Below are 25,914 nucleotides of genomic sequence, written 5' to 3' on the forward strand. Positions count from 1 at the left end.
ATATGGATTTTTCTATCTTTGCCATATCTTGCACCTTCAAAGGAACTCTCGCCTACGCAAGGACTTTCAAGGTAGAACGATTACAACTCTGACGTCGGTTTTCTCACATCCTACCATGTTGCCTTCTTCTAACATTTGTACAGTGGTCCATGTACCCAGTTAGTGACGTTGTATTAGGATACCACCATATCCTCGGCCTCTTTATCCACCTTTGAAAAGCTACAGCGACATCGTCACCCCATTAAAGGCGTCTTCCAACAAAGGAATACAGGATAACAAGGCCTTTAATGAACGTAATATCCATACGTTTGCCAACTCATTGGTGCTGGGGCGCCTTCCAGCCCTTCGCGCTTTGAGTGTGTATAGCTCTGTGCGTGTTGGTGATGCAACATCTCTTCAAGGCAGAGATGTAAGATGGAACGCGGACATTCACCCAGGCCTTTGGCAAGCTGGGAGTTCGGCTTTCCATGTTACACGATGAAGAGGTAGCCACACCATATATTGACGAGAGCCCTCACCCACGCTATCGCCACTGTCATCATACGATACTCAATGGTGGTCATACATCGAATGGGCCGATTGTCGCACAAACAACAATCCGTTGATGGAGTAGAGTGACATCGAATCCAAGTGCAGAAAATAAGGAATTGAGTTCGACGTTGCGATCTTTGACATAGTCCGCACCAAACAGCTCTGTCTCATGTGGCACTTCCAGAGATTGAACGTAACGCTCAGTCGTGCTCGATATGCCATTTCCATTATCTACCTTTGGAATGTCGTGAATGATGTCCCGTCTCTGGTTTCCCCATCTTTTTGAGGCGACTCGTTACACAATTCTGGTGATATTAAAAGCCAATGTCACCGATGATCCAGAGGCTGAGACAGTAGCTAAAACGGTTCCCTGCTGGCTTGACCCCCTTTCCATCATTATTAGCTAGTTCCTAGGATAGCATAAATTCATAAATGACATTCCATATTTCTGTGTTAACATATTTCATCCAGTTTCGATTTCTCTACTTTGTCTGCTAATATCGTATCTAGTTTGTCTATATTTACGACTTAGTTAAATAAGAACGGGATTTACCATTCAAAACCAGGGCTTAGTTTGAATCCAATTCGTTCATTGCTGGCAATCAAGCATCGTTATATCGTTTGGTCGTAACCCACTGCTCTATAAAGAGAATAATCCCGAGCAAAGTAAATCAAAATCAAAATCCCAACACCTCATTAACCATTAACCATTACCCCATAAGAGACACTGAAAGCAGATCAAATAACAACCATCTACCGCTCCACATGAATGGCTTGGTGCTTCTCACCCACAGTCTCATCAATAGCGTGAGAATCCATAACAGCCTCCTCATCTTTCCCACTCTGACTATCGATGCCAACATCACTCTCACCGATCTTATCCACGGTATTAGTATACGACGGAACAAAGTTCACCGCAATAGCATAAGTCCAAGCGACGACCATGAACTATAACCAGCATTAGCCACCGACCCAGCAACGCAAACAAGAACTAGCAAAATAAAGGGGATAAAAGTCCAAGAGTAGAACATACCATAGTCGGAATAATAAACGCAAATCCCGTATTATCACGCATATCAGCAACATGTCCCAGAATAGGTGGCACAACAGCACCTCCACAAACACCACCAACAATAAACCCAGAGCCACGCTTATAATGACGCCCGAGGCCACGGATTCCCAGTGCCATGATCGTCGGGAAACAAACAGACTCAAAGAACAGCGTCAGGAATAGCATAGCAACGCCAACCTGCTTTGTCTGTGTCACCGACGCAGCAAGGAAAGCTACCGTGCACGACAAATACACCAGGAAGACCCAGCGCGCCCGTACAAACTTCATAATCCCCGAGCCGAGGAACCGGCCGACAGCGAACGCACCCTGCGCGCCGGCGAGATACTTCGCTGCTGTTGCACTCGTCGTACCCGGCCATGTATCCTTGACGTAGTTAATAAAATAACCCGCGATAGCGACTGAGGAAAGAATTAGCTTGTTTAGATAACGAAAGGAAGTATAGAAGTATAAGATGAAGCCCGGGGGGATAAGAAACATACCCTGCGCGCCTGTATACGTGAACTGCGCCAAAGTCGCATGGAACAGCTTGTACTGTTTCCAGAACGGCTTATCCTGCTCATCGACATGCGTCTGCGCAACCTGGAAAGCCATGTCCTCGTCTGTGACTTCGGGGATATTGGATAGGAAGAATACACCAGCGAGCAAGAATACAAAAACACCAATGGCGAGATAGACCCACTGCACGCGCTGCAGAGCTGCTACATCATCCTCTGTCTCTGTGAAGAAGACATACGAGCCTAGTACTGGGCCGACGACTGTGCCGATGGCATTGAAGGCCTGGGCGAAGTTGATTCTGATTTCAGAGTAGCGGGGCGGACCGCAGACTAGATAATGCAAGGAGAGATTAATATCTATGCAGGACCTCTGGGTGGAATGTGTGGTTTGTCTTACCGGTTAGATAGGGATTAGCTGCTGTCTCGAGAGACCCCAGTCCTGATCCAATGACGAATGTGGCACCGCAGAAGCCTCCGAAGGATTGGTTTAGTCCTGCGGGCCACATGCACAGGGCTCCAATACCGTATAGGCACAGGCCGAAGATGAAGACGGTTTTGTAGCCGTAATTGCGCAGGATCCAGTTTGCGTAACCGAGGGAGGCTAGGGGGTATGCGCTGGGTTTTGTTAGAGAGGGGTTTTCGTGTAAAGTATTTGTGTTATGGAGAGATGTCATACCCAAAGTAGGCTGCTTGAAGACCAGCCGAGCGGCCTCGGTCTATATGTAGGGTTTTCTGGAAATGCGAGTTGAGCGTGTCCAGTAAACCATATGCAAAACCCTAATTGAAGGTTTAGTAGGAGGGTCCTCTATGAACAAACGCATGCAGTAACATACCCATAAGAAGAACAAGATCGTAACTAGAGTCAAAGGCCACAGACTCTGTCGCAGAGTCAAAGTAGCGGCCGAAGTAGTTGCGCGATTATCAACACGCAAGCCAGAACGGCTTTTGAGGAATTCCTTGACGCCCATTCTTAAATATAGAAAATACAATAGACATGAACAATAACAAGAACAAGAACAAGAACAAGAAGCTAAAAACAACCGAAGGGACCCCAAGGGGGTATTTAAATGAACAACAAAAGGTGACCGTCTGATTTCTCCGCAAACTCCACACTTTCCCCCAGTCCGGGGAAAGCCCCCAGACGATCCCTAGGGAAAGACACGCAACATCCAATCACAAGTCACAACACGAGGTTGCACCGAGGATCGAAGGTAACTTTGATCTATTTTCCCCTGTGTCTGATCAAACCCCCCGCTTTAAACCCTGGCAAGGTGGCGTCAGGGTTGCATGGTTGTTTTGACGCTATTCATCTTTGGGATATGCCGGGTGCCATTCTGGGTCTTGCGGGTTATTCTCTCCCGTGTCTGGTGGAATGTTACTCCGAGAGATAGATTGGTTTAGTCTTACCGTATGACTCTAAACAGTAGCCTAAATGACATCCTAGCAACGTTCATGCATCATCCTATTATAGTTCAGGGGAGGTACAGACAAGGTACACCCTGACATATAACCAGTTCTACTCTAACAGCCGTGGACAACAGCCGTATCCATTCTAGGGACACCAATTACAGCTGAATCACATCATTCATCGTTCTCATTCCAAGGTTGGGAAAGGGATCACGGCCCTCCAAGCTAGACTACCTAGGCAGAACGCGGAAACCAGGCGCACACTACGCAATATCGGCTCACCATCAAATGAAGATGGTTCTTCTACAAAGAAACAGGTACATATTGTCCTACCGTCCACATGTGCAACAATCGCAGGTAGTAATCTTTCATTCAGGGTGATCTATGGGCATCCATGATGGCAAGTCATAAGTAATCCGCGCACTCTCGTATTCAACGCGTGACAAATATCCAAACCAATCAGGCACAATCTATCTCTATTACACATGGATTACCTCCTGCGCGGGTGGATATCCGGAAAGGCAGGGTCCTATTTGGGCTTTCGCCAATATAGTCCCACCCTTTAGGCCCGCTTGGGCTTGCCAGCGGCGCCGTTCTGAGCGACCGGGTTGACAGCTTTCGTGTTGTAGAGACGACGCTCGGCGAACTTGAGCACCTCGTCGATTAAGCTGAGAGTGTGGATTAGTAGGATATTCTTTCAAGATTAAGCAGAAATAAGCACTTACATCACAGGCGCACTGATCACCAACACTGCCTGCCATTCATTCCAGTCCATAGGCAGAATCGAGAATAGATTCTGGAGGAAGGGAATGTAGAGGATGGCAAAGTGAAGGAGCATGGACAGAGTGATAGCGTAGATAAGCATGGGGTTGTTGCCCAGGAAGAAAGTCAAGAGGGACTCGCTGGAGGACAGCGCGTTCATGGCATTGAGCATCTCAATCACCACGAGGATGGAAAGAGACACAGTGGAGGCAGACTTGCCCATGTCGTTGCTGAACATGTCGCAGCCAATCTCGGGGAACTGAGAGGCACACTTGTGGTAGTGGGACTGAATTGGACATGTTAGCAACTCGTAACTAATACCTGGAAACATTATAAACTTACCAATTGCCAGAAAGAGATGCCGGGTCCATCGGGATTGTAGACAAACCACCAGACGTAGCCAAAGACAGTAGCAACACCAACGTAGGTACCGACAACCATGTAGCGGAAAAACAACCAGCCGCCGACCAGGGCCTCGTCGCGACGGCGGGGAGGACGGTTCATCACATCATGGTCCGGGGGTTGAATGACAGAGCAGTGGCGGGCAGACCATCGGTAACAAGGTTAACCCACAACAGCTGAACGGGAATCAGAGCCTCGGGCATGCCAAGGGCAGCAGTCAGGAAAATAGAAACGACCTCTCCAATGTTGGAAGAAATCAGGTAACGGATGAACTGTTGAGTGTTGCTGTAGATGGAACGACCTTCCTCGACGGCGACGGTGATGGTAGCGAAGTTGTCATCAGCCAAGACCATATCAGAGGCCATCTTGGCCACGTCGGTTCCGGTGCCCATGGCCACACCAATGTCAGCCTTCTTGAGAGCAGGAGCGTCATTGACACCGTCACCGGTCATAGCGACGACGTGATTCAAAGACTGGAGGAGATCAACAAGCTTGGATTTGTGGGTAGGCTCAGTGCGCGAGAAAAGGGAAGCGGTCTGAACGGCCTTCATCTGTTCACTTTCACTGAGACTGTCGAATTCACGGCCTGTATAGCTCTTGCCAGTGAGATCCTCGTCAGTTCCGAACACACCAATTGAGCGACAGATAGACTCGGCAGTATTGCGGTTATCACCAGTGATGACGATAACACGGATTCCGGCAGCGTGGCACTTCTTGATAGAAGCAGCAACCTCGGGGCGAGGGGGATCCAACATTCCGACAAGACCAATGAGAGTCATGTTCTGTTCTAGCTTGGTGTAATCCTCGGTGGTGGTGGCGTTCTTCAAAAGGGGGTTTCCAGAGATACCGTCGACGCTTGCGATGGCCATGACACGGAGACCACGGTTACCGTACTCAACAACTTCCTCGGAGAGAAGCTTCAAGTGGTTCTGGGTCACAGGAACGCGAGATCCGTTGGCGCCTTGAATAACGTGCGAGCAGCGGTCCAGAATGCTTTCAGGAGCACCCTTGACCAGCAACTTTTGTTCCTTGCCCTCGCCAACGAGGACAGACATACTCTTGCGGTCACGGGAGAACTCATAGGTAGCCTTGAGAGGGAGACGGGACTCGTAGTGAGCGCTGGCAGCATGTAATCTTTCAGACGCAGGGAGGCGATAAAGCTTCTGGTTCAGGGCGACATCGGTAGATCCAATTTTCTCAACTAGAGTACGCAGGGCTCCCTCAGTGGGCTCACCGATGCTGGAGAAGACTCCACTCTTGGCATCGTGGGAAAGAGTAGCGGCGTTGCAAAGAGCACTGACCTCGGCCAACTGTGCGACAGTCGATGAAGAAACAGCCAAGTTCTCGACAACCTTGCCATTCTGGGTGAGTTTGCCCTCGGGAGTAAAAGTAGTGCCTTCGACGTCGATTTCCTCAAGGCCAGTGCCAGAGCTAGTCAGGTAAACGATCTTCTCAACACTCATCTGGTTAGTGGTCAAGGTTCCAGTCTTGTCAGAGCAAATCACGCTGCAGCTGCCCAGGGTTTCGACGGAGGGAAGAGACCGGACAACTGCGTTCTTTTGAGCCATTTTGCGGGTACCCAGAGCCAGACAGGTGGTAATGACCACTGCCAGACCCTCCGGAATAGCGGCCACACCAAGAGAGACGGCGATCTTGAGATAGTAGATAGCACCCTTGGTCCAGCCACCGAACGCGGGGTCGTTGAAGTTCTCATAGTTGATGACCCAAACCAAGACACAGATGATGGTAATAACCTTGGCGAGCACGTCACCGAAGTCATTCAGCTTCTTCTTCAAGGGGGTGGGCTCGGAGATCTGGGACGTGATGCTTTCGTGAATATCTCCAATGGCAGTTGAGCCACCGGTCAACACGACCAGAGCCGTAGCGTGACCGTTGACAACGGTAGTACCAGAGAAAAGCATGTTGAGCTGGTCCTGCTTGACGGCCTGCTCATCCTTGATAGCGCGGGTCTCCTTTGCAACACTTTCACTCTCACCAGTCAGAATAGCCTGGTCGACGCGGAAGCTGTTGCTCTGAATGGCGAGCAGTCGGCAGTCGGCGGGGATACGGTCACCGACAGCAACTTGGATCACATCTCCGGGAACCAAATCTTCGGCCTTAATCTTTCGCGTCATTCCATCACGGATAACCTTGGCCTCGTTGGCTGAATATTCCTGGAGAGCTGAAATCGCCTTTTCTGCGCTACTTTCTTGGGTCACTCCGACCACAGCGTTAAGGATGAGGATGGTAAGGATCTGTGAATCAAGTCGTGGTCAGGAAAATAGAACACATAGGTTTGCAGATGGAATGTACAATATCCAGGAACTTACAACAGCGGGGTCCACGAATGCGGTCCAATCGTCACTCTCTTCAAAGAGAGCTAGCACAAATGACACGGCGGCCGAGCCAAGAAGAATAAGAACCAATTGGTCCTTGAATTGCTCCAAAATTAGCTCCCACATGGGAGTCGGAGGTTCTTCCGGAAGAGCTAAGTAAATAGCAGATGTCAGTTCTGACGATGTCATCATTCTGTAGCGGGGTGTGTACTAACCGTTTGGTCCATACTGTTGTCTGGACCTCACGACCGCGTTCTGCGACAGACCGGTCTGCTCCGACACCTTGAAGTGCTCCAGCGACTCGGCTGGAGTACGGAGAAAGGCGTTCTCCATGATCGCGACACCCTCAACGGCAATAGGCAGGATCAATTGCGATAGCCGTAGAGGTGATAAATAATAGTTGGGGTAAACAAAAAAAAAGAAATGGGTGACAGTTGTCAAGATAGTTACATGCCCGGTGTAACAAAGAGTCGAAAAGAGAGGAAAAGCCCAAGAGCGAAGGGCCAGGTGATATAAAAAAGAAAAAAAGACCAGGGAAGCAAGAAATAATGAAGATCGAAGACCGAATGGGGAATCTCCAGTGGGGGAAGTCAACGTGTTCTCATCCATTTGATTCCAGGGGCTGAGTAAGCACGGGCCCCGCCCTGCCCAGGTGCTCAGGTGGGTGGAGCTGGAAGCCCCCGGGGGGTCTACAGGGCTGAAGGGCGGGTCTCTGCCAATTCTCCGCTATGTTTTCTTTTCCTTTCTTTTCTCTTCTTTTTTCTTCGGTATCTTTTATTAACTATTCATTATAAGGTACTTTAAGTACATCCTATGGAATATATACTTGATGCTTTCAAGGTTGACTCACTTGGGCATAGTTCTCTTACTATACCATTTTTTCTTCTCGGAGTGTATTGGAGCCTCTTGTAGGGCCTCCAACGTCATGCCAATTCCCCAACCAACATGGTTGATTGGGGCATCTCTAGGCTGCATCGTTTTTTTGCCTATCTATCCGTCTTGGCAACTTGGGTCCTCTGCAGACACCGTAGCCCAAAATGGGTATCAAGTCTTCTAAATCCACCTAATTGACTCCTCGCTAGTCTCTTATAGCTAGGTTCTGTGTTATGACTATAGCTCTGGACGCGTGTTCGGTTTTCCCCAGGCCAAGATATTATTAAATCGAACCTACTCGATCCACTTGTGATTAGGGATTGCAAACCCGAGATCTTCAAGGCTAAAGCACAGTCCCTGCTAGATGCGTGAAATGTGGGCATCTCCATAAGCACGCTAACATATCCTTGCCTATAGGGCTGACACTAAAAGCGAAAAGTCCAGTGTTGCATCACTTACCTATTTATCATCTCTTCCACCCTCGGTGATATGCCCTTCAAACAAATACCTATACCCAATTGATACTTATCACCTGGGATCCTTTTCTTCATGGTTATGCCTGCATGTAGGTTTATTTAGTATATCTGAAGTTTCTTTTTAGCTATATTCTGGGCATTCTTTCATAGTGCAATACTTAACAAATAACCGACAGTGTAAGCATTCCCCCTCAAGAGTACTATGGTAACAAATAAACTGAAATCACTGGACAGTTTCTAAAACCAACTTAATTTTAAAATTATACCTGCTAATATAATACTACCAGATAATAGTGATTCAACGTGAGCTTTTAGTTTCAAGCTTTTGGCAGCCATATTAGGAGGAAAACAAAATCCAGTCTCGTAAGGTTTGTTGTGCGCTCACCGATTAACTGGACGATATGATTAATCAGATACTTCTAACCTTCCAGGTGTCCAAGTTGAAATGATCAACATGTGGATACTAAACAAGAAACTACCTTGAAAGTGTAGCACCTCTTTGCTTTTTGCTCTTTTTCGGTTTTTTTCAGTCCTCTTCTACATGTCTATTATTATATGTCTTTTGCTCCTTCGGATCGAGTAAAATAATAGTAACAGAATAAGCATTGAGAACAAGCAACACTCCAAGTATATCCTCCACTATTGGTCAATTCATTATAGCTTTGGCATTATATAGTTTGACCGCAAATTCCCACTTGTTCATTGAAGACCCCTAGATGGAAGGAAATGGCACTATGCTAACTATGCTTGTTATAGAAAGGTGTCTGTTGAGGGGGAAAGTAGTAGATATCTGAAGAGAAGTAATGTTAACATTTTCGTTTGAATATGTTTTGCCTAAATGTAGTCCAAACCGTGGGATTATTTGAATCACAGCATTGAATAGAAGACTTCTGATACTTGGCGACTTAATTCGAGTGATCAACTACATCATAACTGGCTTTGTTGTCTGGAAGGTTCCAAAGACACTTGCATCATTATCATCCCTAGACTTCCAAGGTTGTGGTATCGATATGCTTTCAGGCCCCTTATATCCCAGGAGACAATCAAGACAATCAAGATGGTACCTCCAGAGCTAATTTAGAAATTGTAGGTACCTAGGTATGTTTTCTGATCATTGGAGTTAACAGAGTAACAGTACCGGTCGCAGTCTCTGAAGAAAGGGGATTATAACCCCCATAGACATATCGAAGGGAAGTCTAGGTACAAATCGGCCATAGAATCAAATCCAATATCGTATATCATAGCTATTTGATCCACGTGTCCAATATCTCCTAAAAGGAGAGTGAATACCGTCTACTCCGTAATGTTAGTCTAATATTAGCTGGACTTGGTAACAAATACGGTCAGATATACCCCACCCCGCGCAAATTAATCAGTTATTAAGGGGATCGACCGTAAAATGAATACTGGGCCGCGGCCCAAGTACCGGAGTACTTCCACAGAGCGGTGCCACAATAGGGGAAGCTAGGTACTGGGTACAAGAGAACAACGTATTATTGTTATGATCCAAATCCCCCCAACTCACCTCACTCCATCTCTCTCCCCCCCACTTGGTCGTCTCTACCCATCTTCTTCTTCTGCATCTCGCGCTTCCTATCTCTTTATTTTAAGTCTCAAGTTCTAACCACCCATCTCGATTCAATTTCACAATGGGTTCTGAGGTACGTTTGTTGTCCCCTTTTATCGGGCACTCTCTTGAGTTGTCACCGCCATCGCAATCCCACATTCCCATCCTCGTCTGAGCTCACCCCCCATCTGGAATTTTTGTCGATAAGAACTGGGCTAACAAGTATTCTTACTATGCAGCGTGAGAAGTATGTCTATTATCGCCCCTATCTCTGAAACCCCATGGCCCGACATGACTGACCCCTCACCAGCAAGACGTTCCTCGCGCGGCTCTGCGAGCAGGCCGAGCGTTACGATGGTAAGTTGGCATGCGATCGTTGGTTGGACGTGTATACTGACGTGTCGCTCTTTGCTTTTCAGAAATGGTCACCTTCATGAAGGTTAGTCGCGCCCCCTCATCTTGTTTACTTGGGAATCCATGCTAACCGTCGAACAGGAAGTCGCCAACGTATGACACCATCATCCCCCCATCATCTTCGGGATTAATTTTAGGGTATTCGCGATTAACACATATCTAGATTGGTGGTGAGCTCACCGTCGACGAGCGTAACCTGCTTTCCGTCGCCTACAAGAACGTGGTTGGCACCCGCCGTGCCTCCTGGCGCATCATTTCTTCCATCGAGCAGAAGGAGGAGAACAAGGGTTCCGAGGAGCACGTCAGCATCATCCGCGATTACCGTCAGAAGATCGAAACCGAGCTGGAGCAGGTGTGCCAGGATGTGCTTGATGTTCTTGATGAGGCTCTCATCCCCAAGGCCGAGACTGGAGAGTCCAAGGTCTTCTACTACAAGATGTGGGTTACACTCCAATCCACGTTACTTTGGAGACTTTAGATTTGGGAAATGGTGCTGACTTATCAAACAGGAAGGGCGATTACCACCGCTACCTCGCCGAGTTCGCTTCCGGCCCCAAGCGCAAGGGTGCCGCCACCGCTGCCCACGAGGCCTACAAGGTAAATTACCATCATTTCGGCTTATTGTCATAGGCCTTCTCTTTTGCAATGAACAGCTGTTGATCGTGTCACAGAACGCCACCGACGTTGCCCAGACCGAACTTACCCCCACTCACCCCATCCGCCTGGGTCTTGCCCTGAACTTCTCCGTTTTCTACTACGAGATCCTCAACTCCCCTGATCGTGCTTGCCACCTTGCCAAGCAGGCATTCGACGATGCCATTGCAGAGCTCGACTCCCTCTCCGAGGAAAGCTACCGCGACAGCACTTTGATCATGCAGCTGCTGCGCGACAACCTTACTCTCTGGACCTCATCTGAGGGCACCGAGGGCGAGAGTGCCGCCAAGGAGGAGAAGTCTGAGGAGGAGCCCGCTGCCCCTGCTGCTGCTTCCACCGAGGCCGCTGCTCCTGCCGAGGAGAAGCCCGAGGAGGCTAAGCCCGCCGAGACTGAAGCCTAAAGGAACATTAGGGGTCGCGACGAGCCGTATGCCGTTTGGTAGGGTGGGCGTTCGCATTTATTCCTGGACGTGGTTATGAAAGTCGCTTCTTTGTTTTCACTGCAGCGCTGGGTTGGACCGGCAGGTATCTTGCACGTCTTCGGGACCGTGTGGGTCGGCCGGCGGAGTTTGATATTCGGTTGACGCGAGCAGAAAAGGGGCTGAGTGGAAATTTCTCTCTCTTTTATTGTCTCTATTCCCACTCCAGCACGTTTCAATGTGTTTATTTTCCATTCCACTCCGGGCTTCTTTACCTGACATGCACCCTGTGTTGGGATGCTTGCGTAGCCAATGATTCCCCTTTTACCAGTATTCATGAATGAAGTATGAGCCGATACAAGAGTAGTTACTGGTCCTTTACACGGACTAGCCTGTTTATTAGTCCCAAAGGTCTGGAGAAATCTGCAAAACCAACATATATATTTTAACGCTTCAAAACTTATAAATTCCCACTGTTTTCCCTCAGTAGTGCTATTGCCTACTTAAAGCTACTACCATCAACTCGGAACATCTAAGCCTCATCACTAGGACAAAACCAGCACGCGATCAACCTCCAAGGCAAAGATACCACTACGTCCAACAATCCCAACCCAAAAGGAACGCCACAGAAGACGCCATCCCACCAAGCGCCGAAATGCAGAACCAACATCATCGGGGACCAACATCCCTCAAACGATTCGCGATTTGTCGGACCCAGACAGTAACACTACCGGGGACAATGAGGCTAACAATCCCCAGCCCGCTATCTCCCATCGTCGAAGCGAACTTCACCAAACCACACGTTTTCCCACTAACGAGAAGCAACCAATCGAAACTGAGATTGTTGAGCGCCACGGGAGGGGGTCCGGGCACCTGCTAGAATATGGCAGCCAAGCAGGTGGGCATGCATGTAATGCATGTAATCTTGGTGTGGTGATAGGAGCGCAGGGAAACGTCACGGGGGCAAGGCGGTATTGTTGACGAATGGTGGCTGGGGCGCGTTGATGAGGTGGTCTTGTCGTACTGTGATTGGTTTTGTTGGCTACTTCCCGCATGCGTGTATATCTCTATGGTGTTGCACGTTGGGCATATGTTGTCTAGCAACGTTTTTTACACTGCCTGGGGCGATTTAGATGGGTTTTATAGGGAGTCTGTATTTCTTGGATATCTAATTGTGGATTACATAGGACCGAAATATTGATTTTGTTCTGATATAGACATGAACTCATCTAGAACCTTTATTCACGATATAATACCAACCGTGACGATTCACCCTATAGTATCTCACTCATACATGGTGTCCACTCCCTTGGATTCCGACTCGTCTAGAAAAGCTGTCAGCTGTGGATTTAGGAGATCAAGACAGCTAGAGGACAAACATATGCATACGAAACGGAGTGGAAAGAAGCTAGCCCGGATGCACAATGCTTGCATCCGTTGTCGAATCAATCGAGGAGTATGTCTAGGATTGCCGCGCGTCAAGCAATCGATAGAAGATATTGGGTCATTTGGACTGTGATTCTGATTTATGTTTGTCCCAAGGCCCTATCAGGACTCTTAGTCCTATTTTTTTGCTTGGTTCTTGGCAACGGCTGGGATGAATGCATGCTCTTGTTGTCGATCTCTTCTACTACCTGTTCCAATCGTAATCGAAGATGAGAGGATAGTCCGAAAATCCCATAACGACGGTAAATTGTTTCAATTATATCCTAAGAAATGGTAAAAAGAGCATAGTTACAACCTGAAGAGGCCATAGACAAGTCTATCTTTGAAGCCATACAAATGAAGCAAAGTATGCATGTCGATGTACATATACCAAGTTTGCCCGGAGATTTCCTATATGCATGTATGTTAGAGACTGCCATATGACCCAACCAGCGAATCCTAGAGCGTTACATACATATATAGTATGCATGATTATATCGCCCTGTTATACGGACCCTATCATGCAAGTAAAGATTGGCAGATGCACTGGGATTAGAATCTTGTTTGAGATGCCTTTCTCGATTGTCCCCTGAACTGTACCCGACTCCATGCTATCGGGATATCCCAAAGATCCCCGGGATGTATGAGGTAAAAGCAATGCATGTAGTCAAGTCCACTTCTTTTTGCAAATGGGTTATATAACCGGACATAGAGGACACAAACGAGCAATCTTTTGATTAGAGAAAACCAAAAGAACAATCCATTCCACTGCAAAAAACACAAAATCCCAAACAATGACAATCCCACAATCCCTCCCCCTCGAACCAAACGCCCTTTATATCCTCCTCCTCGGCCTAGGCGGCAGCTGTCTCTTCGAATGGAAACTATACCTCACCTCAACGCCCACAACCGCGAAAACCTTCCACATAACTAACGAGGCAGGCCCGGTAGTCTGGCAATACAAATGCGAAGCTGTGTACGACATATCAAGTAACACGCGAGTGGTGCTAGCGCTGCAAATTGGTGTCGTTGGGCCCGTGCTACACGCCGCACTGGGGACACGTCTGGCACTCGTTCCGTTAGCGCTGTACTCGACTCGATTCCGAGAGAGCCTCTGCGGCCGTGTGTGGGTCCATGAGGCGCTGTTTGCGTTGGATGATGAGGGATATCTTGGTCTTGCGAGGAGTGTTGTGGATATTGAGCAGGAGGCTAGACAGCTTGGGATGCTGAATAAAAGTCGGAGGACTAGGTCGGTGGTTAGGAGTGAGGCGTTTGTTGGTTAGCTTTCAATCGTAATGGGTAATTATTAGCTGAGTGTGTTATAATTGATACAGGCGAGGTAATATAATAATCGGAATGGATTGGGTCTTTCTATAAGTTACTTGTGCCCAAGCATTTGAGATAGAAGAGGATGTACAGAGCGAGGATTTGGAAAAAGTAGGAAAAGAATATATAGAAGGGTAACATTGGACCCAGTAGAGATAACCTGCGTATAGGTGAGGCAGGGCTAAAAGAAGATCTACGATCTTCCTTTAAAATGCATATTTTCGAGGATCAAATCCAGGGTAAAGTAAAACAATTCAAATGGAGACTAGTCGTCCGTATTCACATTCACATAAAGTCATCATCCCCAAGATCATCATCACCCTGGTAGTTGGTGTTATCGATATGGGGGTCGCGGCTAGCATTCAGCGAGATCTTGGTCTTCGCCGCCTTGGACTTCTTATTGCCCTTGTCAGCAGCACGCTCCTCGCGCATCTTCTCATTGGAAGCAGTGGTGAGAGCACTAGCAATCTTCTTGATCTCAGCACTGGGCAAATCCTTCACAAGCTTGCGGGCGAAGTCCTGGGCCCAGAGAGAGTAGTGAGGCTTCTTGGAGTGGGGGTGAGGAGCGGCACAAGGGCCTCGGTCAGGCGGGTGAACTGGTCCTTGGTGACGGGCTTGAACAGCGGCATGGCGGACAGATCGATGGACTTGGTAGGGTCGGCTGAGTCGCTGATAACGATGGCCTTGGGGGCACCCTTGTTGGGCTTGACATCAACAGAGCCGAAAAGATCCTCGGCGTGGGCAAGATCGGCTTCCTGCTCAGTCTTGCGCAGACGAGCGCGGCGGTCTGCCTCGTCCTCGCTCTCGGATTCGCCGGTGCCCTCCTCGAGTCGGCGACGCTCCCGGAGCTCCTCTATCCGCTGAGCTTTGGTCTTCTTGTTGGCGGCGGCGGCGGCCTTAGCCTTGGCCTCGGCTTCGGCGGCCTTCTTGGCCTTCTCGCGCTCTACCTCGGAGTCTTCAGCGGCATCCCATGAGTCAAGGACCTATCATTCGGGTTCGGTTAGTTTGTTGGACTCGGCGCGAAAGTGAGGGCCCTGCTGGGCAGATTCGAGGTTGTGTTGCCTTACATCTTCTTCCTCTTCATCGTCGAAGCGGCGGCGGGGAGCGGCAACAATAGGAGGCGCAGGGCTCTCCTCTTCTTCTTCGTCTGTGTTGAAATCAAAGGATTAGCAACCGCAACATGGATCGGAACACGAGCTAAGTAATTGTGGCAATCTCTATAGAAGGCATTATTACAAGGATAATAACATACCCCACTTGGAAGGCGGCATTTTGAGCGATATAAGACCTCGTTGGTATGAGAGAAGTGAAAGAACGTAATGCGCTATACGCAAGGCTAAAAGGAACAAGCCAACACAATCGGACCCAGCAAAGGATGGAGGGGCGAGGGCAAATTTTATGTGGGACACACTTATCGTCCCCCAGGTGGGATGTGCACGTGATCTCGGGCATTCAATGCCCGATGAGCATGATGTTTCTTGATGGATTACGCTTCTTTTACGACTTATTTTCTAATTTATCAAATGGTGGAAATTTGTTTTCATTGAAAAAGATCCTATTAAATTCATAATCATCATGGGCGATGGTTCCGTAGATCATCAAACCATCGTTTTTGATGGGCCCTCATCAGGCCCGATCTATGCTGCCAGAAGGCTGCATTTACAGGTTGACAGCAGTGCGGAACTTCTCGCCAGCGTAGATAGCGTTAGCACCAAGCTCCTCCTCAATGCGGAGGATCTGGTTGAGCTTGGCAAGACGCTCGGAACGGGCAGGGGCACCGGTCTTGATCTGACCGGCGCGGAGGCCAACAGCGATGTCAGCAATGGTGACATCCTCGGTCTCACCGGAACGGTGGGAGACCATGACACCCCAGCCGTCGGCGTAGGAGTCCTTGGCAGCCTGGATAGACTCGGTGAGGGTACCGATCTGGTTGACCTTCAGGAGAAGGGAGTTGCAAGACTTGAGCTCAATGGCCTTCTTGATGCGCAGAGGGTTGGTGACAGTCAAGTCATCACCGACAATCTGGAAGTCGGAGGTCTTGTAGAAGTAGCTCCAGGCCTCCCAGTCGTCCTCAGCGAAGGGGTCCTCGATGGAGACAATGGGGTACTTGGCAGCGAGGGACTTGTAGAGGTCGGCAAGCTGCTCGTAGGTGAGCCACTTGGTGGGGTCGCTCTCGGGGTTCTTGAAGTCAAGATCGTACTTCTTGGCGTCCTCCTTGTAGAACTCGCTGGAGGCAACATCCATGGCGATCTTGATCTGGCCAGTGTAGCCAGCCTGCTCAATGGCATCGGTGATGAGGTCAAGAGCCTCCTCAGCGGTCTGAATATCAGGAGCGACACCACCCTCATCACCGACGTTACCGGCGGACTGACCGTACTTCTTCTTGGCGAGGGTCTTGAGCTTCTGGTAGACCTCGGAACCCTGGCGGAGGGCCTCGGAGAAAGTGGGAGCAGTGCTAATGTTGGGTCAGTTTACAGTTGCAATGCGGTTCGAGGCTGGAAGACCTACTCGGGAACAATCATGAACTCCTGGAAGGCGAGACGGCCACCGGCGTGGGAGCCACCGTTCAGGACGTTCTGGAAGGGAACGGGCAGGACGAAGGGCTTCTTGGTTCCGGCAAGGTCGGAGATGTGAGCGTAGAGGGGAACACCCTTCTCAGCGGCAGCAGCCTTGGCAATGGCCAGAGAGACACCGAGGATGGCGTTGGCACCGAGCTTGCCCTTGTTGGGGGTACCATCGAGCTTGTTCAGGAACTCGTCGACCTTGGCCTGCTCCTTAACATCGAGGTTCTCCTTGATGAGGGCGGGGCCAATGACCTCGTTGACGTTCTTGACGGCATTGAGGACACCTGAATTGAGATGAAGATATCAGTTTCTGATTACTTGTTGCTGTGTCAACCGGGTTCTTTTCACTTACCCTTACCACCCCACTTGGCCTTGTCACCATCGCGGAGCTCAACGGCCTCGTGCTGGCCTAGGAAGTTAATGTTAGCAATCTAGTCCAGTCTTTCTTTTTTTTCAATAGCCAGAAGTCAAGGAGCACAAACCAGTGGAAGCACCGGAGGGGACAATGGCGCGGTGAAGACCGGTCTCGGTGACAACATCCACCTCAACGGTGGGGTTGCCGCGCGAGTCGTACACGGAGCGAGCGTGGATCTTAGAAATAGGCATGTTGGAATTGGACAGGCTGATTATAGTTTTCAGTCAGTTGAAAGAAAGGAGAAAAAGAGGATCTGGGCTGATATATGGCAAAAGCAGCAGGTGACTAACGGCGGGGGAGGTTCACCGATGACCCAAAAAGATTGGGCGGGAAGAGGTAAGAAGGATATGATTTGCTTGGAGAGGTAAACGGGGGCAAGTTCCTACTACGATCACCGGTAGGTCTTTTGGTTCTATTCCTTTCCAGAAAGACGTATAGTCACGTTGTAGGGGGGATGTCCACGGGTGTATGTTGTATGTTTGGAGGGGTAGAGAGTGGTGCTATAGCGGGGTATATGATGGGATGATGGTGATGTTATGATGTTATGATGCTATATTCAACTTACCTGTTTTTTTAAAAAGAAACAACTTGATAAAATAGAAAAGACCTTCTACGGAGACACCCGACTACTTAAATAATTTCCCCCAGAGAAACCCCGGGAAAGCTCATTGCTGCTCCGATTCTTTCCAATGCAACAGTGGGGCTCCCACGGCCGTTCTCCAGCACTTGCTGGCTGATCCGACCTTATGCGGCCTCTGTAGCTACGAGATCTCCCGTCCCTCGGAAGATATTAGATGAATACCGTTCTCCCGATACACATGTCCTGTTACAGGATCTCCCGATGCACATGCCATGTTATAAGGACGTGCACACCATACGGCATACCCCTCTACCCCTCCACTATGCATTTAGTCTACAACTTGCAAGTAGATAACTCCTTGCTTGTATGGAGTGATGATACCCTAGTACATAAATTCAAACCAATGACAAGAAAGTATCTTACGTAGTATTCATTCCAACCTTCCAATGTTGTAAGGTCCCATTCTGATTTTGGACGAAGACAGCAGTTGCCGCCTGATTGCTAAGGCCAAGCTATCTCGGACCGTGCTCCGGGTTAATAATCTTCCCCTCCGGACTATTTCCCATTATCAATCATCCCGAGCATTTTGTCAACATAGCGTCTCAATCAAAATACATCCAAGTATTTGAATAAAGAGGCATCACAATGGCGCTCAAGAGAAATGTGGCTATAGAAAGACTAAAATATTTATGTAGGAAATACATAGAGACCAAAGGGAGAAGAATGAAGAGATCCAAGAGAACCTAGAGTAACAGCTCAAACATATGTAGGCTAAAGCTAAAAAAAAATGAACCGCTTTCCAAGGTCATCATCGCGATATTATCAACGAATGATAGCAACTTTGGAAGGACAACACGGATTCAAACTCATTGCCATATACTGTTCCAATCCTCTGCCTGAGGTGTCTAGTGATGACCAAGATTATGACATAAGGCAGCTCCAAGGTCATGTGATCATCTCTCATGGACGCCGCGCTGGAAGCTGGAAGCTCCCCAGGCAAGGTGCTATCGCCCTTTTCAATCACCATATCCATCCATTTCGCATCCACGACCTTAAACGAACCCCCTGAATTCATACCTGAATTACAGCTCCCCTTTGGCTACTGTCCCCACTCGTCCACACTCGGTGAATCTATCGTCCGTCCTTCATCATGAGCGACCCGGAGCGCGGCCAGGCGCTCGAGGACTATAAAAAGAGCTTGCTCGAGCTACGAGAATGGGAAGCCAAGTTGAAAACCCTCCGCTTGGGTATCAAGGATCTCCAAAGAGAGTTTGATGTCTCCGAGGATAACATCAAGGCACTACAAAGTGTTGGTCAGATCATCGGCGAGGTGCTGAAGCAGCTCGACGAAGAGCGATGTAAGCATCCGAGGCTCAAGCTTTTTGCTTCAATGATCGCACCAAGAAGCTAATCCGTTTTACAGTCATCGTCAAGGCGTCATCGGGGCCTCGATATGTGGTCGGTTGTCGTTCGAAGGTGGATAAGTCCAAGATGAAGCAAGGCACACGTGTGGCTTTGGATATGACAACACTCACCATCATGCGGATGCTTCCTCGTGAGGTTGATCCTATGGTGTACAACATGTCTCTGGAAGATCCAGGGTCCGTCAACTTCGCGGGTATCGGTGGTCTTAATGACCAGATCAGAGAACTTCGTGAGGTCATCGAACTACCCCTGAAGAACCCAGAACTCTTCCTTAGAGTTGGAATTAAGCCTCCGAAGGGTGTTTTGCTCTACGGTCCTCCGGGTACTGGTAAGACACTGCTCGCACGAGCAGTGGCCAGCTCGATGGAGACAAACTTCTTGAAGGGTATGTTCAACTTCTTATATTATTTACACCCGCAATATTCTAACTAGTCTGCTCCCGTTAGTTGTATCCTCGGCCATCGTGGACAAATATATCGGTGAATCCGCTCGGCTGATCCGAGAGATGTTCGGATACGCCAAGGAACACGAGCCCTGCATTATTTTCATGGACGAGATCGATGCCATTGGTGGACGACGTTTCTCAGAGGGTACATCGGCAGATCGAGAAATTCAGCGGACACTCATGGAGTTGTTGAACCAGCTGGACGGTTTCGACTACCTCGGAAAGACAAAGATCATCATGGCCACCAACCGACCCGATACACTGGACCCTGCCCTGTTGCGTGCCGGTCGTCTGGACCGCAAGATTGAGATTCCTCTTCCCAATGAGGTTGGTCGTCTGGAGATCTTGAAGATTCACACAAGCACAGTCCAACAGGAAGGTGATATCGACTTTGAGAGTGTGGTCAAGATGAGCGATGGTCTTAACGGTGCTGATCTCCGAAACGTGGTTACTGAAGCGTGAGTGACGACTCCTATCTCATAATATGTCATAAACTCGTTGGCTAACTCTTTATTAGTGGTTTGTTCGCGATCAAGGATTACCGTGACGCTATCAACCAGGATGACTTCAACAAGGCTGTACGGAAGGTGGCAGAGGCGAAGAAATTGGAGGGCAAGCTTGAGTATCAGAAGCTGTAATTGTATTTACCTTGCGGGGGCTGTTGGTCCACATCATCTTGTGCACGGTTTAGATCTTTCTGTTGAAGCGCTAATGCTATGCATTCGACCTATTCTTCTATTGTTGATTCAAGTTGGGAGTCTGTAGACCAGGGACCATGGAAAGAATAACTTGCTTAATTAACAATTTGAAGAATGTAGCTGCTCCAAGAAATTAATATAAGGACATTGGGTTTGACAGATAGCTCGATGCCCTATTTATATGATTCTAGACACGGTTACATATGAGGCAGGTTACGCGTACGATGAGATCTGATTTGCGGACCCCTGGTGTTGCCTCTCCACTTCCCCAGCTTCCTTGAACTTGCCCTTGCCACGTTCTCGATTTTCGCGCAAATTTCGTCTCGAATTCGGTTGAATGCTTGTTGCAATACTTGGCTTTTATCTGCCCTAGAATTGCCTAGGACACGCGGGATAAACTCCGCGCTCCGCATCTCCGCAGAGAACTTCTTTACGGACCACCAACCCACCAAACACAACTGTATCGGTGCATGTTGGCTTTTTCGCTTAGAACTGAGAGACCAGATTGTCTTTGCGATCCAGATCTGTACATCACAAATACCATAGCGAAGGGTTGTGCTTGGGTAAGTGCCTCGGTGTGCTAGTCCGAGGGTTGCTCCTCGTCCTGCAACCAAACCTGGCTAACTGTTGCATTTGAATAAGAAATACGCTTGAATGAACCTTGAATTGGAATATTGATCAACACCAAACAAAGGCGAATACTCCGATAGCACCTCCTCAATCCCATGTGGCGCATTCGATAATTGCAAGACCGGCAGAGATTCCCCACGGAACAAGAGACCAGATCAAAGAAAACAATGGCCTACCAGCCATCACGCAGTCCCTTTGCGCCTTCGCAACAAGACGGCTTTTACGGAAATCCTCGTACCGGGCTCCGTGGATACGGGTTGTCGAACCAGCCCATCCCCCTATCCAATAAAGTGAACGGCTACTTCGAGAGGGACCGCACACTACCTTTATACAAAGATAAGCCATTCTTTTCGCCTCGGCGCACAGGCCCTCGAAGGAGATGGAGGCCGTTCCTGAACGTGCTGGGGGTGTGTACGGTATTATTTGTGTTGTATTATAATTTCTATCTCCGCACATGGTCGGGGCTACAGTCAAACGATAAGGGGGTAGAATTATGGAAATGGGCCCAAACATTGGAAGAGGGCAAAACTTCCGGGGACTTATCTGACTGGACTGCGAGACGAGAGAAAGTGCGGGACGCCTTCATCGTCAGTTGGGAGGGATATGAGAGGAACGCATGGGGTAAGTCATACAGAAACCTTGTGTACTATATGACAGTGCTAACACTATTATTCAGGATACGATCAGTATCGCCCAGTATCGAACGTTAACCAGGAAGACACGAGTGGCGGATTAGGCTGGATGATAGTCGACTCGCTGGACACGCTGATGATCATGAATCTGACTTCGAAGGTCCACCGCGCGCGGCAATGGATCTCGACATCGCTGAATTATGATCAGGACCGTGATGTTAATACGTTCGAAACGACTATCCGCATGCTGGGTGGTTTGCTGTCTGCACACTATCTGTCAACCCAATACCCCGATTTGGCACCACTCAGCGACGATGATGTTGGTGCTGCCGGTGAAGACCTGTACATCGAGAAAGCAGCTGACCTCGCTGAGCGGCTACTTGGGGCTTTCGAGTCCCCAAGCGGTATCCCATGGTCGAATGTCAATCTCAACACGTCAGAAGGTGTTGTCGTGCATTTCGACGAGGGAGCTACGTCTATTTCTGAGGCTGGCTCGATACAGCTTGAGTTTAAGTACTTGGCCAAGTTGACCGGCGAAGCGGAATATTGGAAGTTGGTTGAAAGAACGATGAAGCTGGTCGACCTACAAAAACCGCAAGATGGCCTTGTCCGAACAGCCATCCATCCTGACAGTGGTGCATTCAAAGGAGACAGCATTAGTCTGGGTAATAAGGCAGATTCTTACTATGGTATGTCGATAATACTCGGTGCTCTATGGATCTTTTTATGCTGACTCGCTCCAGAATATCTCATCAAGCAATACCTACAGACCTCAGAACAGGAGCCCGTCTACAAAGAGATGTGGGATGAGGCACTGAGGGGCATCCGCAAGCACTTAGTCTCATTCACGAAGAACTCTCAATTGATGGTTATCGGCGAGCGGCCCCAGGGCCTAGACCAGGACCTGTCACCCAGAATGGACCACCTAGTCTGTTTCATGCCCGGAACAATCGCGCTCGGCGCGACCGGTGGCCAACCCTTGGCCCAAGCCCGAAAGTCGGCAGGTTGGACTCAACAACGCGAGGAAGAGATTCTCATGTCCAGAGAATTGATGAAGACCTGCTGGGCAATGCACCAGGCAACGGCAACCGGCCTTGCAGCTGAGATATCCCACTTCGTTCTAGACTCGCCACCCGTGATGATGGCAGACAAGTACCCAGATTCAACGACGGACCCCAACCGCGCATCCAAACCCGAGGCACTGCGCGGCATTTCCAAGCCTATAGAGGCGCAAAGTGATGCGTCCGAGCCCTGGCGCGCGGACATTGACGTCCGCCGCAACGACCGCCACAACCTACAACGCCCGGAAACAGTTGAGTCCCTCTTCTATCTCTACCGTATCACCGGCGACGACATCTACCGCCAGTGGGGCTGGGAGATCTTCAAGTCTTTCATCAAACACACATCTGTGGTCGAGAAGAAGAGTACATCTCGTATTCCCACATCAACCAGCACAGCACCGGTATTCCGTATCAAGGGCTTTACATCTCTCGGAAACGCAGATGCAGTCCCTCCGTACAAGCGCGATAATATGGAAAGCTATTGGATGGCTGAGACGCTTAAGTATTTCTACTTGTTGTTCTCGGATCGTGATTTCATCTCGCTGGAGGATCATGTTTTCAATACTGAGGCCCATCCATTCCCGCGGTTTAAACCTAGTGGGGATCTTAAGACGGGATGGGAGAGGGCGTCTAGGCAATAGATTTGCTGGGTGGCGCCTTGGTTGATTATGGCTTTCATGTCTCTTATATGTTCTGTACAGCGCTTTTTTTCATGCTTTTACCTAGATTCGTATACCAACCTTCTGTACATGACCAGTTTTGCCCTTTAATAAACAGTACTCCTTGTTCAGTGACATATAGAGATAGCATTTCTTATGTAAGGTCAAACCACCTCCATTCTCTGTTGGTGACTTCAATAACCTAAAGCCAAGACCTAATAGCCGAAATTATATACACACAGCACCAGATCACGCAGCCTATAAAGATAATATGCAACAAAGAACGATTATACGACCACCTCACCCTTCTCCTCCCTCTCCAGCGCAGCCTCAATCAACTTCTTATAACCAACGACAGCATCCTTAATCTGGCGGATGGTCAAGGCCTCATTATCACCATGAGCAACAAAGATACTACCAGGACCATACAAGTAGCGCTTGACACCAGGAGCGACAGCCAGGTTCGGCACATCAGTGCCATAGTTAACAGTGGTAACATTGAACCCATCAACATCAACATCCAAATCCTGCGGCGGGTAAGACTCGCCATGCGAAACAAAGTCCACAACAACCTCCGCCTCAGCATCCCGAACCGCCTCGCTAACAGCGCGCTGAACAATCTCACGCGCCTCAGCAGGCGTACCAGCCGCAAGTCTCACAGCAACATCCGCCCACGCCTCAGAAGGAACAACATTTGTCGCGACGCCAGCACGGATAACGCCAATATTCAGCGTCGTCGGTCCGTACTTCGGGGATGCAGGCAAACCGCCCTCTTCAACGGGGATATTACCGAGAACATCGACGCGCGATAGCGCAGGCAGAATCGCCGAAACGGCGCTCTTGCCCAGCCACGGATATCCCGAGTGGGCGGCGCTGCCGTGGGCGAGAACCTTGAAACCGAGCATGCCCTTGTGGCCAGCGACGAGAGCTGCCTCGGTTGGCTCGCCGAAGATGACGGTTTTGAAGGCGTTTTTGGAGTTGAGGGTTGAGTTTGAGAAGACTTTCATGCCGTCGCCGCCGATTTCTTCGCCGACGACGAAGAGAAGACCGAGCTTGGCGTCGGGCTGGGAGTCTAGTGTTTCAAGGGTTGCGAAGATTTGGGCTGCAACGCTTCCCTTTGCGTCGACGGAGCCGCGGCCTGCTAGGATGAGATCCTCTTGGTCGAAGGTGGTGGTGGAGTCGGGCTGGTGCACGGAGTATGGGATGAAGGGGGGACGGTGTCGATATGGCTTGTGAGGAGGATTGATGGGGGTTGTGTGTAGGATTTTGGAACAGCATAGATGTTGTAGCGGGTCTTGGTGTCCTCTTGGCCTTTCACTGGGGGCACCTCTTGCTTTACCACGGTGAAGTTCCGGGCCTCGAGGAATTGCGCGACGAAGAGGCCGACATCGTGCTCGTTACCGGAGATTGACTCAATCTTGACCAGGTCTCGGTGGAGTGATAGTAGAGGTGAAGTGCTGATTATATCATCTAGGTCTCCTTGGCTATAGCTGGGCTGGGAGGGCGATGATGGCGCGCTCAAGAGCTGCTGTTGCTGGGGTGCGGGGTGCGGAGAAGCCTGGACACCGGACATGATGGCCGCAGCCGCGAGATATGAAGAGAACTTCATTGAAAAATTGTGCTATGAATATGTTCCAATGGGTATCAGTTTTTGTATTCTAAGCAATTGGATAACCCCGACACTCAGAAAGTTGAGTATTTTGTGAAGCTTGCAGTAGGTTCGAGGACCGAAATCGGGAATACCCGATGTATACGGTCACGTGGATGGATATATAACATTCACAAACCCCCGATAGCTAGGATTAGATATAGAATAGCATGAATCCTATTGGATACATATTGGGTCTGTGGTGCTTGTTTTATTGCGTTATCGAGTTGAATTGCCCCACTTGGTTCATACCAGGTGTTTTTTTGGATCGATATTTGTCGTCCAGATACGAAGAGGTACATATCAGCATTTGGCTCAAGAGTGTCACATAAGGAATTACAGTTGCATGGATATCTGAATGTCGACAAATCACGGGTAATATCAACATTTCGTTCGCGATATATCTCTGGAAGCAGGCAAGAGTGATGTTGGGTATTTCATTTGCCGGAAAAGATGTGCAGATACCGATTATATTGAGATTGTATATGTAAACAAGAAACAAATCTATTGGTACGTAGATTCTGGCCCCAAGGTCAAAATAAGAGCGCCTATCTATAGCGAAGCTTTGCAATAAAGTATCAAGTGACATCATTTCAGAGACAAATACATCGAATAGCATCATGCAAAGCTGGGATAATTTATGCTGGTAATAATTGTCCACTATGTATGTACCATGACAAGTTGGCCAACAGTGATCACGTCCGTTTTCCAATTTATATCCCACACGAATTCGCGTAAAAAAGATTTCGGTGTAGCATTGATCTACAGATGACAACACATGGATCTTTTGGCAAGACTATTAGTGTAACCTATTTTCCTATGTCGGGCCCACCTATATTGAGACACGGACACTTCCTACTCACATTCCCAGCGTAATCCGGCACTAATATCCCGGGAATATGGAAGGAATCGATTGTTATGAAGCCGAAATGAAGCATAGTAATGCTTGGTAGGGGGGATACGCTTTGAGTGGGGTGAAACTATCGCGATATAAGCAAT

General features: G+C 48.9%; 10 protein-coding genes across 10 annotated transcripts; 4 read left to right on the top strand and 6 right to left on the bottom strand.

Annotated features, from left to right (window-relative positions):
* Positions 1–1,284: 1,284 nt before the first annotated feature.
* On the bottom strand, positions 1,285–3,065 carry N7487_004132 (putative l-fucose permease; the record flags this gene model as incomplete). The annotated part of the gene is made up of 6 exons (XM_056871879.1): positions 1,285–1,479; positions 1,565–2,001; positions 2,083–2,427; positions 2,495–2,712; positions 2,774–2,874; positions 2,931–3,065. The coding sequence occupies 6 exons, from the start codon at positions 3,063–3,065 to the stop codon at positions 1,285–1,287; spliced, it is 1,431 nt and encodes a 476-aa protein (XP_056729599.1).
* Positions 3,066–4,066: 1,001 nt separating this feature from the next.
* N7487_004133 (uncharacterized protein) lies at positions 4,067–4,707 on the bottom strand (the record flags this gene model as incomplete). Its single annotated transcript, XM_056871880.1, has 3 exons — positions 4,067–4,172; positions 4,230–4,552; positions 4,609–4,707. 3 exons carry the CDS (start codon positions 4,705–4,707, stop codon positions 4,067–4,069), a joined length of 528 nt encoding a protein of 175 aa, XP_056729600.1.
* A 62-nt stretch (positions 4,708–4,769) lies between these two features.
* On the bottom strand, positions 4,770–7,613 carry N7487_004134 (uncharacterized protein; the record flags this gene model as incomplete). The annotated part of the gene is made up of 3 exons (XM_056871881.1): positions 4,770–6,923; positions 6,999–7,156; positions 7,220–7,613. The coding sequence occupies 3 exons, from the start codon at positions 7,611–7,613 to the stop codon at positions 4,770–4,772; spliced, it is 2,706 nt and encodes a 901-aa protein (XP_056729601.1).
* A 2,389-nt stretch (positions 7,614–10,002) lies between these two features.
* On the top strand, positions 10,003–11,389 carry N7487_004135 (14-3-3 adaptor artA-like protein; the record flags this gene model as incomplete). Its single annotated transcript, XM_056871882.1, has 8 exons — positions 10,003–10,014; positions 10,160–10,167; positions 10,231–10,277; positions 10,340–10,359; positions 10,416–10,427; positions 10,498–10,772; positions 10,844–10,931; positions 11,006–11,389. The coding sequence occupies 8 exons, from the start codon at positions 10,003–10,005 to the stop codon at positions 11,387–11,389; spliced, it is 846 nt and encodes a 281-aa protein (XP_056729602.1).
* Positions 11,390–13,626: 2,237 nt separating this feature from the next.
* Positions 13,627–14,115, top strand: N7487_004136 (uncharacterized protein; the record flags this gene model as incomplete). Its single annotated transcript, XM_056871883.1, has 1 exon — positions 13,627–14,115. The coding sequence occupies one exon, from the start codon at positions 13,627–13,629 to the stop codon at positions 14,113–14,115; it is 489 nt and encodes a 162-aa protein (XP_056729603.1).
* Positions 14,116–14,443: 328 nt separating this feature from the next.
* On the bottom strand, positions 14,444–15,607 carry N7487_004137 (eukaryotic translation initiation factor 3 subunit J; the record flags this gene model as incomplete). Its single annotated transcript, XM_056871884.1, has 4 exons — positions 15,411–15,607; positions 15,226–15,305; positions 14,731–15,141; positions 14,444–14,704 (listed from the first exon to the last, which is right to left on the bottom strand). Exons 1-4 carry the CDS (start codon positions 15,427–15,429, stop codon positions 14,444–14,446), a joined length of 771 nt encoding a protein of 256 aa, XP_056729604.1. The 5' UTR covers positions 15,430–15,607.
* Positions 15,608–15,817: 210 nt separating this feature from the next.
* aspf22 (enolase acuN) lies at positions 15,818–17,328 on the bottom strand (the record flags this gene model as incomplete). Its single annotated transcript, XM_056871885.1, has 4 exons — positions 15,818–16,613; positions 16,667–17,006; positions 17,075–17,131; positions 17,205–17,328. The coding sequence occupies 4 exons, from the start codon at positions 17,326–17,328 to the stop codon at positions 15,818–15,820; spliced, it is 1,317 nt and encodes a 438-aa protein (XP_056729605.1).
* A 1,539-nt stretch (positions 17,329–18,867) lies between these two features.
* rpt4 (proteasome regulatory particle base subunit RPT4) lies at positions 18,868–20,225 on the top strand (the record flags this gene model as incomplete). The annotated part of the gene is made up of 4 exons (XM_056871886.1): positions 18,868–19,075; positions 19,141–19,527; positions 19,589–20,045; positions 20,105–20,225. The coding sequence occupies 4 exons, from the start codon at positions 18,868–18,870 to the stop codon at positions 20,223–20,225; spliced, it is 1,173 nt and encodes a 390-aa protein (XP_056729606.1).
* Positions 20,226–21,082: 857 nt separating this feature from the next.
* On the top strand, positions 21,083–23,249 carry N7487_004140 (glycoside hydrolase family 47 protein; the record flags this gene model as incomplete). Its single annotated transcript, XM_056871887.1, has 3 exons — positions 21,083–21,536; positions 21,592–22,236; positions 22,291–23,249. 3 exons carry the CDS (start codon positions 21,083–21,085, stop codon positions 23,247–23,249), a joined length of 2,058 nt encoding a protein of 685 aa, XP_056729607.1.
* A 305-nt stretch (positions 23,250–23,554) lies between these two features.
* On the bottom strand, positions 23,555–24,840 carry N7487_004141 (M20 family metallopeptidase; the record flags this gene model as incomplete). Its single annotated transcript, XM_056871888.1, has 2 exons — positions 23,555–24,451; positions 24,484–24,840. 2 exons carry the CDS (start codon positions 24,838–24,840, stop codon positions 23,555–23,557), a joined length of 1,254 nt encoding a protein of 417 aa, XP_056729608.1.
* Between the last annotated feature and the right edge of the window lie 1,074 nt (positions 24,841–25,914).

Source organism: Penicillium crustosum (assembly GCF_028827405.1).
Source record: "Penicillium crustosum strain IBT 35664 chromosome Unknown utg000002l_segment0_segment0, whole genome shotgun sequence".
Lineage (NCBI taxonomy): Eukaryota > Fungi > Ascomycota > Eurotiomycetes > Eurotiales > Aspergillaceae > Penicillium > Penicillium crustosum.